Raw genomic sequence first — 21,145 nt, forward strand, 5'->3', positions numbered from 1 at the left:
ACCGGTAATATTCAAGTTCATATAAATACCTTGCGGACTGTTAATCAATTAATTTTTTTAAATTATGTTTCTTTGATTTATTTTTTTTCAAGTCGTGAATCAGACCTTAGCCTTACGGGCTTTTTTTTTTTAATTTTTAATTATTAAAAAAAAAAAAAAATGAAAACAACAGCTCCCAACGTAAAACGTAAAATAGTCCTATTGTTTCTTTTTTATTTATCTATTTAAAAAAAATTTGGGGGTTTGGGGTTGTTGTCTTTTGAATTTTAGGAGAATTTTTATTTTTGCTGTTTTGTTTAATATTTGTTTGTTGTGTTTGGTTCTGTTTTGTTGTGGAGTGGGATATGACAGTTGATGATATGCGTCTTTGCCATTTTGGTGTTGTTGTTGTCCACAAACCCTCACAAGAACCCCCCCCCCCCCCCCCCCCCCCCCCGTTCCAGGGTAACAACAGCTCCTCATGGTCACGATTGGCTGGTTTTAAAAAGTGGGAAATTTCATGTCATTAAACACAATTGCATTATGGCTAATAAAAAAAAAAAAAGAGGGATCGCGTGCAACACGCCTGTTCTCATTTTTGTTTTGTTTTTAGTCAATTTGCCCAATTTGCAATTTTGCTACACTGCACACACACACACACACACACACACACACACACACACACTCACACAGACCAACACTATCAAAAACACATTTTTTGGCCAATTTGCAATTTTGTTACACTGCACACACACACACACACACACACACACACACACACACACACAAACACAAACACACCTCCCATCGGGGTTGTTTTCCGCAGACCATATTAACCTAATTGTTATAAGTGTCATTAACATCCATCGTTCCCAGAATGCACCTTTGTTGCAGAAAGACTTCTATCTTATTTGATGTGGAATTCTGTTGTCAGCAGACCCTCCCGAGTTATGTCCCTTTTCGGTGGTGGTGGAGCTGTTGACGATGGTTATGTTGGTGAAAATGATGACGATGATGATGGTAGTGATGATAATGATTATGATGGTGGTTGTGATGTTGATGATGGTTATGTTGGTGAAGATGGTGACTATGGCGACGATGATGGTAGTGGTGATGTTGGCGGTAGTGATGATGATGAAAATGATTATGGTGGTGGTTGTGGTGTTGATGATGGTTATGTTGGTGAAGATGATGACGATGGCGACGATGATGGTAGTGGTGATGTTGGTGGTAGTGATGATGATGATAATGATTATGGTGGTGGTTGTGGTGTTGATGATAGGTATGTTGGTGAAGATGATGGCGATGGCAATAATGATGGTAGTGGTGATGTTGATGGTAGTGATGATGATGATAATGATTATGGTGGTGGTTGTGGTGTTGATGATAGGTATGTTGGTGAAGATGATGGCGATGGCAATAATGATGGTAGTGGTGATGTTGGTGGTTATTTGTGTTTTCCTTCGTTTTTGTTTTGTTTTTGTTTTTATTAATTTTTGTTGTTGTTGTTGCTAGAAACTTGGGTTGTTTTGTTTGCTGTTTTGGGTTTTTTTGGGGGGGTTTGTTTGTTTTGTTGGGTTTTTTTCGGGGGGGGGGGGGGGGTGAGATGAGCTTATTGGTTGTTTAAAGGCAACATTTAAGCGGGCGCCAGATGGATATTAATCTTTTTTTATATGATTTTATCTAATACCATTTGATGAAGAGGGCTTGTCGTGAAATATTTTCATATGGTCTTTACGCGAAAAAAATAAATCACTCTTAAAAACAGTTTTTATCAACTAAACCGTTCGGATATATCTAATAGGATTTTTAAATGTTTATTTAAGGCGACGAATCACATCTTTTGAAAATAAAATTCGTCAGTTGTAATTTGGGATGTCCATTGCATGATGCCCAACTCTTGCAAAAGTGTCCCGATACGAATCAGAAATAACTCCGAATTGATCAAGCACTCCGAACTCATGGTATCCATAACGAACCGCTGTTCAATCATTCATGAAATCATATCAAAAATGACTGTTCACTCCTCCATCCATCCATCCATCCATTCATTCCTCCATCCATCCATCCATCAATCCGTCCATCCATCCATCCCATAGTTATCATAGGTCCATCCATCCATCCATTCATTCATTCATTCATTCATTCATCCATCCATCCATCCATCAATCCGTCCATCCATCCATCCCATAATTGTCATGGCTACATCATCAATCTGCCATCAAACAGTTTCCATCGAAAATTGATTTCCGCCATCATCCAATTTCAACTGGCAAATTATGTAAATAATACACCGAATGTCGTCAGACCAGACATGAAATCTCTGTCTAGTTATGTGTTATGTTACTCTGTGTTATACTCTGAAGAAAAAAAAAGGACAACAACACATTCTTTAAAATTTGGCCATTAATGACAATGTGAAATTGAATGTAAGATTCAATTTAATATACGAAAACAGATAATATGGACGTTTCGGGTTTCCCCTTTATCAACAAAACAGGGTGAATGAAACACTTCAGACGAATGAGATGATGTGGTGGTGGCGTTGTTAAGATGAATAAAAAATAATCTTGATGGGGCAGGAAACAGTATGTACACAAAGGAGCATTCAATTTCACATTGTTATTTATTTCTTCGATCTTCGATCAGCAACATTTACGTTGACATTTGGCCAGAAAACTTGACCTTCAAATATCGATCGATTGAAGTGACCCTCCTTCATCTGGTCAGACACTCTCAAACTGGGACCTCCTTGGAAGACTTCTCGGGTTTGAGAGTTTTTGACCAGATGAAGGTCATTTTAATCGATCGATATTTGAAGGACGAGTTTTCTGGCCAATTTTGATAAATTTTGTTTTTTTTTCTTAGTAGATACAGAATTGTTGTCAATGGCTTTTTTAATTATTATGATTTGGATATGAAAGAAGAAAATGAATTGAGTGTTTTAAAAACAACAACGAACCAGAAAAAAAACAAACAAAATACAAAAAGAAAAACAAAACAAACAACCAAACAAACGAGTTATACGAAATCCCAAACCCGTAAAACGGCCAATGTTCTTTTCAACGTAACAACTGACGTTAATAAGATCCGCTAAGTAAATAATAAAATGGCCAACTTTATTAGACTTGCGGGCCGATTATGGCTTACATTACTCTCATCACTTCATCATTCTCTCTCTCTCTCTCTCTCTCTCTCTCTCTCTCTCTCTCTCACACACACACACACACACTCTCTTTCTCTCCATCTATCTATCTATCCATCTATCTACCGATCGATCTACCTATCTATCGATCTATCTATTGATCTATCTATCCATCTATCTCAATCTCTCTCTCTCACACTCACTCTCTCTCTCTCCCCCAGCCTCCCCCTCTCGCTCTCACACACTCTGTGTGCTTGAGAGTGTGCGTTTGCGTGTGTCTGTATTGTGGAAATTAACATAGATCAAAACGAATCTTCTGAGCCATCAGCGATCAAACTCGGTCTGGTAATTAAGTCTGTAGGTGCGCACAAATGACTCTGACAACCGGACGACCAGAGGGCAATTCCTAACATCGAATAACAGACCATTATGCCCTAGCAGAGTTTATAAATAATCTTTTGAGTCAGCGGATGATAGAATAGGATTCAATAGTTTGATGCCACGTCCGCCCAGCAACGAGCAGCTTGGTTCTAAATAAAGAAAACCGGTACTTTTTATTCTTCATGCTGGCTAGAACCTTTTCACGTGTCATGTGATCAGAATGTATAAAATTCAAAACATGATCATATTTATAATGTTTTTATTCCCTTTGGATACGCTTTTATGCACGTCAGAGAAATATTTCATAAGGGCGTCCACCATTGTTCCGATAGTTTAGAGCTAGTTACTAAGTTACCATGCGTCATTACGAGGGAAGTGACGTCATGACTGTTGAAGCGTATTACCATTAATTTTAAAAGGTTTACAAGTTGTTCATTTATCTATCGCTAAGAATTTTTTTCATAATTAAAAGAAAATATTTGCAGTAATTCTGTGTGCTCGTTGTCAAAAATTCAGCATGGGTTGTACGGATCAATGTTGACCCTCTGATCCTATTTTTTCATTGAAAAAAAAAAGAAAGAGAATAGATAGAACGAAGTTGACGTCACTCTGGTCTTTGTATTGTATTTTGCCAGCCATGTTTATGAGTAATTCTCACTAAACTGTATTAACCAGATTATAAACGTTCAATGTTACACAATACAGTTTTGTGTGTTGGTCCGTTATAATTCCGGATGGCAATTTTATGAGTTTCTTAGTCAAGCGCACCGCATCTGTGTAGATTAATATCATCATCTTCTCCACTTTATTTGTGACCAGATTGGATACGTGGGAATGTGAGCAAAGTGCGTGGATAGAGACCATCAAAGTATTACGTCACGTCAAACAGCTGGTGGACAGCCAGTACAATGTACTCTCCTCAAATGTCAAACCTTCGCCCAAGAGACGGAAAAAGCAGCAAGGTAGGATATTACCTAATTATTTCTATATGCCGTTGGGTTTTCTTTTTTAAAATTATTTTTTAACCTATTTGTTTCTTTTAATTATTGCTTTTGTAGGTGGACATTTATTTTCTCTCTCTCTCTCTCTCTCTCTCTCTCTCTCTCTCTCTCTCTCTCTCTCTCTCTCTCTCTCTCTCTCTGTGTGTGTGTGTGTGTGTGTACTTTTGTATGTGTACATTTATTTAGTTCTCTCTCTCTCTCTCTCTCTCTCTCTCTCTCTCTCTCTCTCTCTCTTTCTCTCTCTCTCTCTATCTATCTATCTATCTATCTCTCTCTCTCTATCTCTCTCTCTATCTGTATGTGTGTATGTGTGTGTGTGTGTGTTTTTAAATGTTTGTTTGGTACTTGCTGTTGTTTATTTATTTTGTTGTTGTTGTTCTGGGTTCTTCCCACCCCCGCCATCATTCGAGGCAGGTATGGCAAGACCAGGCACCGTTCTGTGCGGCTACGTGGTCTAGTGGTTTGACACTCACCTTCGGATCGGAAGGTCCTGGGTTCGTCGAGCCTCGCTTAGCGCATAAATAGTGAGTCTTGGAGAAGGCTCTTTAGTCACATTCTCTCACCGTACTCAGGTGTAAAATGAGTACCTGACCGTCAATAGCGTTTTCTCTGTTGAAAAAAAAAAAGATTGTAAAATCGTGTCCTGTCTTGTTCTACATGTTATGTGATGCTGTTGGTCAGGGACCCATTGAGCACGTTTTGTGGATATTGCGCTATGTAAGAGCTCAATTTGTGTGTGTGTGTGTGTGTGTGTGTGTGTGTGTGTTTTGTTTTTTTGTTTGTTTTTGTATTTTTTTTGTTTTTTTTGACAAGACCAGACACCATTCTGTGTCGTGTCGACGGTATAAATCTGTTTTATTTCTTTAATCCGCCCCGTTAACCAACTAATTGCCGAACTCTGGAAAAACACATATTTCAAAATTTGGCCAGAAAATTCGTCCTTCAAATATCGACCGATTTAAATGACTTTCACCTTGGCAAAAACTATCAAACCTGGGACTTTAATCAACATTTCACGATATGCCAGGTTTGAGATTTATTGCAAAGATGAGAGTCTTTTAAATCGATCGAAATTTGAAGGACGAGTTTTCTAGCCAAATTTTTAAATTCGAGTTTTTTTTCCCCCCAGAGTAAGACAGTGAACTGGTTAAATCGGACCTCTGTGATTAGTTTGGTTTACCAGACGCTGATGTGTCACCATCTTGATTAGATGTCAGGGGACTCTGTCTGATTGTTACGGGGTTATTTTTGGTCACCTCTCTCAAACCTCCTTCCCCCCTCTCTCTCTCTCTCTCTCTCTCTCTCTCTCTCTCTCTCTCTCTCTCTCTCTCTCTCTCTCTCTCTCTCTGTCTATTTATCTATCTATCTATTTATTATCCTCACCTCCACTATATATCAATCTATCTCTCTGCCCCCCCCCCCCCTCTCTCTCTCTCTCTCTCTCTCTCTCTCTCTCTTTTTTTTTTTTTTTTTTTTTCTTTCTTTCTCTTCTCCTTTCCTGCCCATCCATACTCTCCCGACTATATCAGATCGATTTCTTCATTATTTTAGCCCAGTGTGTTTGTTTCATTCAAATTCCGAATCGATTCAAATCGCCGCCTCAAACTAGTCAAAAAGTCTCAAACCTGAAGCTTATAGTTATAGAGCGAAAATGAAAGTTTAAAGGGAGAAGAAAAAATGGCTAAACATTCACTTAACACGAAATATTTCAGACTCAAAACCCTTCCTCAGCCAATGACGAAAACGGTTAAAGCTTTAAAAGATGTGCGGCTATGTGGTCTAGTGGTATGACACTCGCTTTCCGATCGGATTGTTGAGTCCTTGGAAAAGGCTCTTTACTCGCATTCTCTCAACGTACTCAGGTGTAAAATGAGTGAGTACCTTGTCGTTAACAGCGGGAAAAATAATGTAATATAGTCTGACAGGCGTCATGTCTCGTTCTACATGTTACGTGTTGCTGTTGCTCAGGGACATTTTGTAAAGCGCTTTGAGCACGTTTATTGGATATTCCTCTACATAAAAGCTTAGCATTCTTTTTAACTCTTGTTTAAGATTCATTTACGTACATTATTAAGCTTCAATTATTATTTTTTTAAATATCACCTTAAATCCAGATTGATTGCTACAGAACAACGCCCAACAACTCCTCTCCCTTGTTTTCTTTTATATTTTTTTTTCCATCGTAAAATCCACTTGACGATAATGTACTACTAAAGGCTTTTAGTTCTTGACAGGGCCACGGGTGTTGTTGGCCCTCATATAATATCATCCATCCGTCTCTATTGATTTCCCCTCCCCTCCCCGGCCTTCTCGGGAGTTCGTGGTCAGTCAAGTTATTGTATTTGCCATGCTTTTATGGCAGTTTGCTACGTCATTTTGTTGTTATTGGCAAATTGGTTTTTAGAAGGGGTTGGGATGGGTGGGGGTGTTGTCGTCATTGGTTGATTTCTGTTCGGCGGTCGTTATCATTACGTAAACATTGCATTCTACTTGTGTCTTGTGTTGTTATTAATGCTCTACGCTTCGTTAAAATACTCACAACATCCATCAGCCGGATATATAGATAGAACGAAGTTGACGTCTCTCATGTCTTTGATATTGTTTTGTTTGTTTGTTTTGTTGGGGTTTTTTTGCCATCCATGTTTATGGGTAAATCTCACTAAACTGTATTAACCAGACTAAAAACTAAACGTTTATGGTTACACATATTTTGTATGTTTGTCCGTTACATTTCCGGATGGCAATGTTGTGAGTTTCTTAGCCAAGCGCACAGCATCTATACTTATATTCTGAATCTGCCTCGACTGGTACGAAGACCTCGCTGGCTTTTTTGTGTGTGTGTGTGTTTTTTAATTTATTTTTTTTTTGGTCCTCTGTGGTATGGCACTCGCCTCCTTTCTTTTAGGATCATGTCTCGTCCTACATATTACGCGTTGTTGTTGGCTTTGAACCCCTTGTAAATTAACTCCAGCCCCATGGCTGCTAATGGCGCTGAAAAACTAGAATACTTTCTTTTTTAGCACTGAAAATTTGATTTAAATAATATCCAATTCCTGTAGATGGGGATGGGACGGTTGGGAGAGGTGGGGGGGGGGGGAGTGGTAGGATGTTTTTTGGCACGAATTCTATATTAGAACCAAATTGATTTGCCTCCAGACATCCTGTCATTTTAAAATATTACCACTGGTATAGTTAATTTGGTTGGGAATATCTCACTCCCGGCAATCATCTGTCATCTCGGGATGGACTTTGACAGCATCTGCAGACCCGGATATGAGGATATACCATATAACTGGGTACCGTGGTCTCAGTCTCCTCTCTTTTGTTCAACATGATATATATTAAGCTTGATTTTATTATTATTATTATTATTATTATTATTATTATTATTATTATTATTATTATTATTATTATTATTATTATTGTTATTATTATTATTATTATTATTATTATTATTATTATTATTATTATTATATAAGTATATATATATATATGTATATATGTATATAATATATATATATATATATATATATATATATATATATATATATATATATAGAGAGAGAGAGAGAGAGAGAGAGAGAGAGAGAGAGAGAGAGAGAAGTTGACGTCATTCAGGTCTTTGTTCTTTGTTATTGTTTTATGATTTGTTTTGTTTTGGGTTTTTTTGCTATCCGAGTTATCCTAACTACATTGTATAGATAGAACGAAGATGACGTCACTCTGGTCTTTGTTATTTGCCATCCACGTTTATGAGTACTTCTCATTAAACTGTATGAACCAGACTATAAATGTTCATGGTTACACAGAGTTTTGTGTGTTGGTCCGTTATACTTCCGGATGGCAATGTTTTGAGCTTCTTAGCCAAGCGCATACTATCTATAGATAGTTCGAAGTTGGCGTCACTCAGATCTTTGTTTTTGTTTTTTGCCATCCGCGTTTATGAGTAATTCTCACCAGACTGTAAACGTTCATGTTTACACACAGTTTTGTGTGTTGGTCTGTTATACTTCCGGATGGCAATGTTGTGAGCTTCTTAGCCAACCGCATACTGTCTATTAACCAGACTATAGATGGTGTGCGTTTGGCTTAGAAGCTCACAACATTGCCATCCGGAAGTATATCGGACCAACACACAAAACGATGTATGTGTAACCTTGAACGTTTATAGTCTGGTTAATGCAGTTTAGTGAGAATTACTCATTAACGTAGATGGCAAAAAGCAATAACAAAGACTAGAGTGACGTTAACTTGAGACTATCTATGAACGTTCACGGTTACACCGAGTCTTTGGCCAAATGTAATTTAGATACACACATGTCTTTCCAGAGTACGGCAGTTAACTGTAGTTATTGACAGAGGAATGTTGGAGGATGGAGTAGTTTGTATTACTAAGTACGAGCCTACTAAGTAAGGAAAACTCTCCCTTCCATTTTTCTGAGATGCTCTATTTCTGATTTCGGCACAAAGATGATTATCCTTTTGGGTTTTTAAATTTTTTTTTTTATTATTTGTATTGTTTGTGTGTGTTTATTTTGTTGTTTTTTTTTTTTTGTTGTTTTTATTTTGGGGGGGGGGGGGGGGGCGGGTTCTTTCCCGCTTGTTTGATGTTGTTGGTTTTTGTTAGGGTTTTTTTTGTTTGTTTTTTTTTCAATGGGGGAGGGGGGGGGGGGGGGGGGGGTTTGGGGGAAAGTGGGGGAGGGGGGGGGGGGTATTTTTTTTATTCGCGCTTGAAACTAGTAAAATATTTTTCCTTGCTCACTCAAAAGGATTGTACACATATGTTTTGGTTTGGGTTTTTTTTTTTTTTTTTTTTTTTTTTTTTCTTTTCTTTTTTTTTTTTTTTTTGTTGTTATTTTGATCGTTTGTTTGGTTGTTTTTTCTGGGGCTTTTTTCGTGTCTATTTTTTTTTTTGGTTGTTTTTTTGGGTTTTTTTTCTTTTTGTTTGATTTTTAAAGTACAGATATTTGTTTTACGGAATTAAAAATGTTACCTGGTCCACCATTTGATATTGCCTGTCAAGAATAGACCAACATGGCATGTCCCAGCAGTGCCGACGACATGGAATCCCTGGATATTATTCTGTCGTGTCGGATTGTTTGATTTTCTTGGGCTCTTCTCTGTCTATTGATTCTATTTCTATACCTCCAGAGGTACCCCGTGGCTTTAAAAATAACTAGGGGATGGGGGGGGGGGGGGTGCTTTTATCTCAATTGGTGGAGCCTCAAGCTAGATTGATGAGAATTGTTGTGGTAGTGGTGATGATGATGATGATGGAGGTGGTGGTGATGACGATAATGACGACGACGATGGTGACGATCCATTTGTTTTGGTATAAATCCACGGTTTTCATGTAGATATTAAAAAAAAAAAAAAAAACTTGAGCTTTTTATGTCGCGCAAGATCCACTAGACGAGCTCAAAGCGCTTTACAAAGGGTCCCTAACCAACAGCAACACGTAACAGGTAGAACGAGACATGACGCGTGTCGGCTATATTACAATTTTTTCGCTGTTAACGGCCAGGTACTCATTTTACACCTGAGTACGGTGAGAGAATGTGAGTAAAGAGCCTTTTCCAAGGACTGATCTATGCTTCATTCATGTCAATGGTCACTGTTGGCCACGGACTCATTCATTGTAAAGCGATGTGATCACGTTTAGTGGATATTGCACTATATAAATTATGCTGAAGTTTGTTTGTTTTTTTTTGTTTTTTTTTAAAAGGATATTAAACACTTGTGCGGCTGTGTGGTCTTGTGGTATGACACTCGCTTTCGGATCGGAAGGTCCTGGGTTCGAGCCCCACTATGAGCGGCACATAATGGAGTCCTTGAAAAAGGCTCTTCTCTTATATTACTACATCCTCTGATCGTACCTGCTCAGGTGAAAATGAGTATACAGCGTTGTCTCTGTCGGAAAAAGAAATATTGGTAAAATCGCCGTACAACAAGGCGTTACGTCTCGTCCTACATGTTACGTGTTGCTGTTGGCTAGGGACCTCTGGTAACTTGTAAAACGCTTTTAGCACGTTTGGTGGATATTGCACTCTATAAATGTTCAGTTTTGCTAAATTATAATGTATCACAATAACAAGACTCCTACGCATTTCATCCTGCTGAATTTCGTTAATGGTCCAACAGGTCGTAAGGAAGCAGATTTCCAATTTTTTTTCATGGAATGACGACCGATTGGCGTTTTTCAGGATTTTGTGTTCTGACAGTCATTATAAAATATCATCCGCCCGTGGCTATAATCGGATACAATTTGTACCCGAGTCTAATGAGGTAAATCCGTATATATGTAAAGTCCTTGGGACCACGAACTGCAATCAGGTACTCTGTCGTGTGTACCCGAGTCCAATTAGGTAAATCCGTAGACTGTAATCGGACAGATACTCATTTGTACTCCAGTCAAATTGGGTAAATCCGTGTGTAAAGTCCTTGGGCCTATTAACTGTAATCAGATACTCATTTGTACCCGAGTCAAATGGGGTAAATCCATATGCGACCCTTCGCCTCAAAACGGTATTAAGTCGGGTTGGTTAAGATGTTGAAAATTGAATTTATAGCCAGAAATATCAGACTTTAGTTGAGTTTGTATGGATACCATAATTTAGGGTGCTTAATGCTAACAGTAACAGCTTATATTTTTGATCAGTTTAACATTAAATCCGACTTTTAAGCAAATGATTCGTTCCGACATAATACCGTTTTGGGACGATGGGTCACATATGTAAAGTCCTTGGGCCCACTAACTGTAATCAGACACTCATTTGTACCCGGGTCTAATGTGGTAGATACGTATGTAAAGTCCTTGGGCCCACTGACTGTAATCAGACAGATACTCATTTGTACCCGGGTCTAATGTGGTAGATACGTATGTAAAGTCCTTGGGCCCACTGACTGTAATCAGACAGATACTCATTTGTACCCGGGTCTAATGTGGTAGATACGTATGTAAAGTCCTTGGGCCCACTGACTGTAATCAGACAGATACTCATTTGTACCCGGGTCTAATGTGGTAGATACGTATGTAAAGTCCTTGGGCCCACTGACTGTAATCAGACAGATACTCATTTGTACCCTAGTTGAATTGGGTAAACCCGTGTGTAAAGTCCCCGGGCCGAGTTGTAGTTGTTGGGTTTTGGTTTATTTCGATCATTGTCACCCATGCTATCAATTACCAAGTTGAATATCGCTTGAGATTGTTACAGTACAAGGCGATAGCGCTCAGCTGTCGATGCCGACGACGATGAGATTCTGATATGATGATGATGACGACGACAACTGCGAAATCCGTACATGAAAATGAAGTGGTATGGTCGACCACCCGTGCCTGCTATAATGTACAGGCCTGGGGCACCGTTGAAGATCGCCCTGACTTGGATAAATAATCGATTTTGAGTAATCTCGCAGTGAACTGACATCTACTTATGTTGCTTGCCCACACAAACCCAGCACTGATCTGTGCCTTTTTTTTTTTCTTTGATTTTTAAATTTTTAATATTTTTTTTTGGGGGGGGGGGGGGGGGGGGGGGGGGGGGTCGTTTTAATTCATTTTGGTCAGAAAGCGAATTTACTTCATATATCGATTTCAGTGCGTAGATCGACGTGTACTTATATGCAGGTCTGATAACTCATATTGTTATGAGCTCATTGTTGTAATGGAGATAGATACTCTCAAACCAACGCAAAATTATTGCCCATTTGACAACAACGTGAAATCAAGCTAATGATTGGATTCAATAGTCTGATGTCACGTCGCCCAGCAACGACAGCCATCGTGGTTCTAAACAAAGAAAATCTGAACTTTTTCTTCTTCATGCTGGCTAGAACTTTTCATGTGTCTTGTGATCAGAATGTGTAAAAGTCAAAACATGATCAGATTTATAATATTTTTTTCCCTCTTGATACGCTTTTATGCTCGTCGGAGAAATATTTCATAAGGGCGTCCGCCATTGTTCCGATAGTTTAGAGTCAGTTACTAAGTTACCTTGCGTCATTACGAGGGAAGAGATGTTACGACTGTTCAAGAGTATTGCGTTCGGCTATCACTATCAGACCGGCTAATTAATATGCACACAGTGGTGCAGATAGTGCAACGCGTCAGCAAAACCTTGATGATGACGCAGCATTTATTGTCCTTGGATCTATAAAGAGGACCATCTGGGCTTTTAAAATTTGCTGTTAGAAAGACAAAAGAGGTCTTATATTATGAACACACATACGAAATTTCTAGAGGAGCTACGAGCCTAACTGGAGGGCTTTAATATTATTTTCTCTGACCTCCTATAGTGGGCAGGGAGGCACTTACTGTTTCTTCTATCCCCCTGTATACGTTTTCCAAGTTGGACCATGTTTTCTGTCTTTGTCTTGAGATGAGATTACATGGTTTTTTTTCCTGGCCCTGGTCGTACACCCTAGCTGGGACCGCTCAAGTTGAGTTTTGGGAGATGATCTCTTTTGTTTTGTAAAACTCTCTGTTATGCACTGTATTATGTTTTGTTTACATATTATATATATATATATATATATATATATATATATATATATATATATATATATATAATATATATATATATATGATTTGGAAACATTTGTTGAGTGTAGTCCTCTTAGTGGAGACCCGTAGTCCAGTGCTTGTGTCTGGATGAGACATTTAGGTGATCCCCATTTGAACCAATTCCTCTTCGTCATACTTTTTCTTGGGTGCTTTAAATTCTAGATGTTTACTATCCCAATTTCTTCCTTTTTACTGGCTCTGATATGACCTAAATGTGTTACAAGCGCCGTAAAACCATTTAAAAAACAAACAAAATACTATTTTTTTACGGATGGATGAGTCGACATACCTCCATTTTCCTCAAATGATAAGGCCTGGGATTGAAAAGGCACCAACAGTGATGAGAGCAGCAATCTCTTAACCTCAAAGACAGACAGAAACACCCGGTTTTCTTGCTACATAAGCAAACTACCAAGAACGTTTAAAAATAGACAAAGATTCTCTTTTCCGAATGCTCTGTGACTGTGATAAGGCGTTCCAAACAGGGCGCCCGAAATGAGAAATAGAAACTCATTCCAGCGTTTTTTGTACATTCGGGGGACAACTAGTTTGGTGGAATCACTGACCTATCGCAAGAGGCGGGGTTTTGATTATCTTTCAATTGTTCGCGAAAGGTACGAAGGGGCAGTACTTTCAACACAACACAATATTTGAATTTAATCCTTTTCTCAACAAGCAGCAAGTCATGAAGCAGAGGTCTGGCATCACACCTACGCTTCATGAGTACTAATCTGGCAGCGCTGTTCTGGCCAATCTGAAGACGTCTCAGATTATATTGCGAAACGGCGAACAACAGAGCATTACAATAATCCAATGTCGATAGTACGAGAGACACAACAAAGTGTTTGGTCACATTATCCTCAAATATAAACCGTCTAATGGAAGCAAATATTTTTTAGTTGGAAAAAGAGAGATCTAACCAAATTATTAACTTGATGCTCCATCGACAGTCCAGAGTCTAAGAATGTGCCGAGGTTTTTCACTTTGTTAACAATCTGAATGGAAGCGTTCCCCAGCTTCAAATATGATTCACTTTTCCACTTCCTGTTCCCCACATACAGCACCTCCTAAAACTGTCACACTATACGTACCCATACCATCACAAGCATTAGATGACAAACAATCATTTTGATTTTGAATTTAAATATTTTAATGCTATTGAGGAACAGAAAAACGACTATTGAGTGTTGGGATGCGAGTGGTATTTCTGAGCACTCTCAGACCTTATTGCCGCACTAAGTTGCGGAGAAGCAACAAAGTAACTCGCTCGTGATAAATTACCAAGTTCTGCCTCGCTTATGACTTCATACATCAGCTTTCTGGCGTAGATTTGTTGCTCTTTAGAAGTTTTTCTGAGGAGAAGGCCAATGGTTTTGCCGAAAGATTCATTTTCATCAAGAGGAGGTGGGACTATTGGGTTTAATAGCCTTGCCCGAGCAGCGTCTAGAATTTCCTCGTCCTCACATTTTCTCTTTTTAGGTCTCTTGGCTGTGAGATATTTTGGTGCAGACTTTCTAGAAAACTCATGTGGCGTATCGTCTAATGAAGTTTGTGATGGAATCTCAACCAAGAAATGGTCTTGATAATTCGATTGTTCAGGGGACGAACCTGGAGAATATGATAATCCCGGGGATGGACTTTGACAGTGTGATGGTCCCGGGGATGGATCTTGAGAATGAGAATGCAACGACCCTTTGGATGGACGTTGTGAATGCGATGGAGCCGGAGATGGAATGCGTGTTGACACCTGAGAACGAGAGGGGCTCTGAGAAACGGCTTCAATTGGAGTAAAGTCATCATTTCGTTCCCCTGAAAAATCGGATAAGACAGGAGACCCTGGATTCTAGAAGGGAAAAGGTTCAAAGTTTATTTAATCTTAGGCTTTCGCCAATAATTCATACAATTTGATGATAACATACATGAAAGTGAGAGAAAAAAAGGTAAATGGAATCAAAAAATTAAATGATACCATTAACAACCACAAAATACAACAACCATAATACCACCAATACTTATAATAATAATAATAATAATAATTATAATAATAATAATAATAATAATAATAATAATAATAATAATAATAATAATAATAATAATAATAATAATAATAATAATAATAATAATAAAAGAAACGACACGGATGGAATGATCAGGATGGCATTTCATTGCGACTACGTAACCAGTATACTGTCTGATTTATACATTTTTATAGATTAATCAGTGATAAATGAGAGTAATGCGCTTAAATAACACGATCTACGACACTGATAATCATATCTTTTATATATATTAAAATTATATTTTCAGTTTCGAAAGTTTCGGAGGGTCTCGATAGTTCAATTGGTAGAGCACTCGCTTCATACTTCATACACAGTGGCCAAGATATGTTCCGAGTATAGTTGAGATTTATTTTGACCCCCCCCCCCCACCCTCCTCCTCCTGCTACTCCTATTCACTCAGCAGTGATTGAGTAGCTATGACTGTTTTATATGGTGGAAAGTACTTTTTGATAGACTTGCGTCCTATCCAAAGGGTATAAAGCTATTATTATAAACTCTTCATCCACGGACTAAATGGCTCTGACGAATGTTCGAAGATAGACTGCATTGGCTCTGTTGATGGCAAGGCAAATTGAGATCTAGTCCCAACACCTAATTCTGGATCTTATTTTCACAACTACAAGAGTTTCCACAGTATCCTCTTGATGGCCACTTGTAAATGCAAACTATTGGTTTTTGCAAACTCATTTATTTGTACAGATGGCAGAGTCTCAGAAGGAGGTGTGATATAATACACTGGTTTCTACAGCCTTCTGAATAAAGGTTTACTGAATCTAATGGGGATCAATCGTATAGATAGAACGAAGTTGACGTCACTCATGCCTTTGATATTGCTTTTTGCCATCCGCATTTATGAGTAATTCTCATTAAACTGTATTAACAAGACTATAAACGTTCAAGGTTACACGTGTTTTTGTGTGTTGATCCGTTATATTTCCGGATGGCAATGTTGTGAGCTTGTTGAAAGATCGAATGTAATTATTCCTAATCTACAACAGTCAGCATCACAGTAAGTCATCAATAATCTAAATCTAGAGGCGCAAAACTCTTCAACAGTCGTAACGTCACTTCCTTCCTTATGGCGCATGGTAACTTAGTAACACTGGCTCTAAACTATCGGAACAATGGCGGACGCCCGTATGAAATATTTCCCCGGCGAGCATAAAAGCGTAGCCAAAGGAAAAAAAACCCCATATATTTGATCATGTTTTGACTTTTACACATTCTGATCACAAGGCATATGAAAAGTTCTAGCCAGCATGAAGAATAAAAAGTAATGATTTTCTTTGTTTAGAACCAAGATGGCCGCCGTTGCCGGGCGGTGTGACATCAGACTACTGAATCCAATTGAAAAATGAAACTAACAAACAAAAACTTTTTTTTTTACGTTGGCTGGTTCGAGGAAACCGTGTTCGAGGGGAGAATGAATGGAATGATAACAAAAAAAATAATAAAGAAAAAAATCAGGACATTCGAATGAGTTCGAGGAAACCGTGCTTGAGTATACTCATAAAACTGGCTGGCTAAAAAAAATAAAAACAATAGCAAAGAGCTGAGTGACATCAATTTCGTTCCTTCTATAATTTTGAAATAAAATGTAAATTTTACATACCTCATTTTTGACATTGAAAGAGTACGATCCATTCCCCAAGTCCGAGTTCGATTGTCCTGCTGCTCCCGGGTCTTCTTGGTCGACAACGAACAGCAAGTGCGGAAAGTACCACAACTTGGATTCATAAACGGACACATCACCAGCTTGTCTGGACGCTTCCACTTTCTTGATTTCTTTCCTGAAGGCAGACCTCAAGTTGTTGATTTTGTTTATAACAGACTGTTTGTCTGCAGATGGGTCAAAGTTTTTGGAAAATTCGACCAATTCGGAGTAGGCCAGTTCCTTTTGGAGTCTGTTGCCATATTCTTTGGATTTGGTTCTCCATAGTGCCGGCAAGGTCCTGTATTCTTCTATAAATTGTAACAAAAAATCCTTTCTGTTCCAGATCGACATTATAATGAAGGCAAAGTATTCACAAAATTGACGTAATGCGTCGAGGTAAAATACTCACAACATCCGCCAGCGAGATATAGCGTACCAACACACAAAATTATGCGTAACCCTTGAACCAGAACTTTATAGTCTGCTTGATAGAATTTAGTGATCACTAAATCATTAAAATGACTGTAAATACAATAACAAAAAGCCAAAATGAAGTCAATTGCGTTCCATCTATAGTAACAGTACCGGTAGAATTAACAGTGAAATTCGAATTCGTTAGATCTGCACCAAAAAGCGGGATAGGTCGAAGCCATCACTTCGTATGTTACTGGCCGAAGCTAAGACTAACGAAACAACACATCTACTTATTAACACACACGACCCATTTCTTACAGTTAATTGATCCACCGCCGGACGGAAATCCGCACACGTTGGGATAACCGACAACCAGCGACCTCTATTAGTAGAAGATGCCGACAACACATGAAAATTGAGCGTGTAAACCTAGGCCTACCAGATGCTCAGAGTGGATCTTGGCCAATTCCGAATTCAAAAGTGGCCAAACTTTACCAACATTAAGACCCCTTTGAAAAATTGATTCGGTTTTGATAAACTAAAAGAATCCGCTAAACTAAGAGAATCATAGGATTGTTTAAAATCAAAAATATTTTAAAGAGAAATAATAGAAAAGCGATTCTCTGTGTGGCCAATTTTTGGCGAAATTGGCCACCTTCGTGGCCATCTGGCTGTTCGCTGTGTAAAACGAAGAAATCGACCGATGTCTGACAGATTTCAGTTCACACATACGAACTGACAACCCGCCACGCTCAGGGTTGCCAGTTTGGCATTTTAAATGCCAGATTCCAAAAATCTGGCATTTTTGAAAACCGTTTGGCATTAGAAAAATCATTTGGCATTTGGCATTTTCATTTGGCATTTTCTTTTCTTGTATATTATACTTCAAATGACACCTTTTCTTAATTATTTCTAAACGCGTAAAAACAAATCTATTCACATCGGAAAACTTTAAGTTTTCTTAATTGTCAATAATTATTTAACTGTTTACGTATTTACCTTTCATGTTAATGTATTTCTTTTTCATTCTTAAAATCCAACCGTGGTGTAGTGGTTTAGCACTCCACTTAGTAGTCAGTAGGTAAAAAATTACCCCAACAGGAAATTTAGTGTAATTAAAACAAAACAAAAAAAAAAAATAAAATAAAAAAAAAGAAAACACGCAAGCCACCAGGATATGATAGTAAATTGTCTATCAAAAGTGAGTAGTTTTCTTAGTGGGGGTGGGAGTCAACAGACTTTGGCATTTTTTTTTTAGTGTTTTGGCATTTTTTGAGTCTTCCCCTGGCATTTTGTTGAAAAATAATCTGGCAACCCTGGCCACGCTTGATAATTTCCGGTCGGCGAACAGACGGGTCGCCGACACAGATAGGGTGGCGTGCGGTTTCTTTGTCGTTCACACAGGCGGGGTTTAAATATGATATGCGTTCGAAATTATTCCCAAAAAAAATTCTGATTTATCAAAATAAGTAATAAGATTTTCGCCATCATTTTAAATAAGTGGTAAATGCGCGAGGAACGAAGTTCATTCCTTTTGTGTGTGTCCCATTATGGTGTGTCCACATGTCTATTTCGTTTTGGTTTTTTGTGTGTGTCTGTTACAATTGATGGGGATAGTGGTTGTGTGTGTGTCCGTGCGTCACTGTGTGTATGTGTGTGTGTGTGTGTGTGTGTGTGTGTGTGTGTGTGTGTGGTGTATTGGTGAATGTTTCTAGAACAGAGGTCTGTCCACAGACCTTGTAATCTGTGGGTCTGTCTACCTTTCAAATTTAGATAAAGGGAGTGGGGTTTTTTTAAATGCTAACCGAGCTTGCGAATAGCACCAGTCTACGTTTGTTTGTTTGTTTGTTTTTTTGGGTTATTTTAACAGCTTATGCCCCCCCCCCCCCTTTCTCTCTCTCTCTCTCTCTCTCTCTCTCTCTCTCTCTCTCTCTCTCTCTCTCTCTCTCTCTCTCCCTCCCTCAAATAAAACAATAATAATAATAATAATACTAATAATAATAATAATAATAATAATAATAATAATAAATAATAATAATAATAATAATAATAATAATAATAATAATAATAATAATAATAATAATAATGATGATGATAATAATGATAATAAAAATAAAGTTAAATAAGATGCGTGAGTTTTTGTTGTGGGTATTTTTCATTTATTTGTTTGTTGTTAGTCTTTTTGTTGTTTTGTTTTGGTTTCATTTTTTTTTTTTAATGTTTTGATTTATTTTGTTCTTTTATCTTTGTTTGTTTTTGCTGTTTTCTTCTTTTTGTTTGTTCGTTTGTTTTTATTGTGTTTTTTGTTGATGTTAGTTTTTGTTTTGTTGTATTTTTTTTCTTTTTCTCTTTTACTTTTTTTTTTTTTGCTGGTGATGAAGGTTTTGCGCCCAAATTGTCCATTGATTGTGAGACATAGTTTGATTCGGATCGGAAGGTCCTGGGTTCGAGCCTCGCTCGGCGCATAGTTGAGTCCTTGGAAAAGGCTCTTTACTCACATTCTCTCACCGTACTCAGGTGTAAAATGAATACCTGGGCGTTAATAGCGTTGTCTCTGTCCGAAAAAATTTTTAATATCGCCTAACAGGCGTCATGTCCCGAACTACATGTTAAGTGTTGCTGCTGGCTATGGACCCATGTAAAGCGCTTTGAGCACGTTTGGTGATATTGCGCTATATAAAAGATCAATTTTCTAAATTAAAAAAAAAATTACAACCCCGGCGGGCGGACATGATCCTAACACAAAATCAATAGCTTGAAGTTGTGACGATTTATTTGATTCGTATGAAGTGCTGATTTAGTAGCTCAACCGTCTGTTCTCCTCGTGTGAATCAGTTGGTGATACACCTAATTTCATCTCGTTGGAGAGAGAAAATCTAAAGAATAAGAGAGAGAGAGAGAGAGCGAGAGAGAGAGAGAGAGAGGAGAGAGAGAGAGAGAGAGAGAGGGGGGGGAGAGACAAATCAATGTAAAGGTGTTTCTACTACCACTTCATTAGTGTACTTCAATGATTTGATTTGTAAATTGATAGCATTACGCATGGCCACACACACACACACACATTTTACTGGGTGTGGTTCCTGGCCTCCCATAGTGGGCAGGGGGGTACATACTGTGTCTTCTATCCCCTTATGTATCTGTTTTCCAACATGCTTTCTGTCTTTGTCTTGGAATGAGATTACTGGGTTTTGTCCTGGCCCTGGCCGGAGTCCTAGCTGGGAGGGAAACAGTCAAATGCATAGTTATTATTTTGGGAGATGATATTTTTTTCCTTGTAAATCATCTCTCTGTTATGTATTATTCCATTTGTTATTTCGAATGTATAATGTAAGCATTTGAGTGTATTCCTCTTTGTTGGATTTTATGCTTGTGTCCGGATGAGACTTATAGGTGATCTCAAACTAAGTACATTGGTGGTATGCTCTTGGAATCTACATCTGATCCCTATTTGTTCCCATTTCCCCTATGTCTTACTTTTTCTTGGGTGCTTTAATTGTAATTCTAGAACTTTTTACTATCCCATTTCCTTCCTTTTTACTGGCGTTGATATAACCTAAATGTGTTGCAAGTTCTGTAAAACCCTTCAAAACAAAACAAAACAAACACACATTTTTTATATATTTTTTATAACATTAATTAATTTGTGTGTGTGTGTGTGTGAGTGTGTGTGTGTGTGTGTTTCATTTTTTTTTAATTTTTGTACGTGTTTTTCTAATGTTATTTATCTTTTTTTTTTTAATTTGCGGGGGAGGGGGGGGGGGGGGGGGGGGGAGGAGTAGGAGGATCGGATGTAGAGTTGAAATAACATCTAGTTACTCATTGAGTAGCGATTACCAATTAGGACGGAACCAGAATCGATTTCATGTCCTGGGGTAACATTTGGTAATCTCCCCCCCCCCCCCCCCTCTCTCTCTCTCTCTCTCTCTTCTCTCTCTCTCTCTTCTCTCT

The 21,145-nt window shown here is 38.2% G+C and overlaps 2 protein-coding genes across 4 annotated transcripts in view; one reads left to right on the top strand and one right to left on the bottom strand.

Moving 5' to 3' along the window:
• LOC144965060 (nicotinamide/nicotinic acid mononucleotide adenylyltransferase 1-like) overlaps window positions 1–21,145 on the top strand; it is a 96,827-nt gene that overhangs the window by 27,169 nt on the left and 48,513 nt on the right. For all 3 annotated transcript variants that reach the window (XM_078899954.1, XM_078899952.1, XM_078899953.1), the window contains exon 4: window positions 4,325–4,467. In XM_078899954.1, the coding sequence (XP_078756080.1) occupies window positions 4,325–4,467 (143 nt within the window). The remainder of the gene's footprint in view (window positions 1–4,324; window positions 4,468–21,145) is intronic.
• Window positions 14,196–17,753, bottom strand: LOC144965061 (uncharacterized). The gene is made up of 2 exons (XM_078899955.1): window positions 16,742–17,753; window positions 14,196–14,912 (listed from the first exon to the last, which is right to left on the bottom strand). The coding sequence occupies exons 1-2, from the start codon at window positions 17,132–17,134 to the stop codon at window positions 14,247–14,249; spliced, it is 1,059 nt and encodes a 352-aa protein (XP_078756081.1). The 5' UTR covers window positions 17,135–17,753; the 3' UTR covers window positions 14,196–14,246.

This window comes from Berghia stephanieae, chromosome 2 (genome assembly GCF_034508935.2).
Source record: "Berghia stephanieae isolate SIO BIC M18660-M18661 chromosome 2, UCSD_Bste_1.3, whole genome shotgun sequence".
Lineage (NCBI taxonomy): Eukaryota > Metazoa > Mollusca > Gastropoda > Nudibranchia > Aeolidiidae > Berghia > Berghia stephanieae.

Excerpts from the sequence above, each read along its gene's own strand:
- LOC144965061 (XM_078899955.1), bottom strand. The coding sequence starts at position 17,134 with ATGTCGATCTGGAACAGAAAGGATTTTTTGTTACAATTTATAGAAGAA. Across the intron at positions 14,913-16,741 it reads CTTTCAATGTCAAAAATGAG|AATCCAGGGTCTCCTGTCTT; the intron begins GTATGTAAAATT and ends TTTCCCTTCTAG.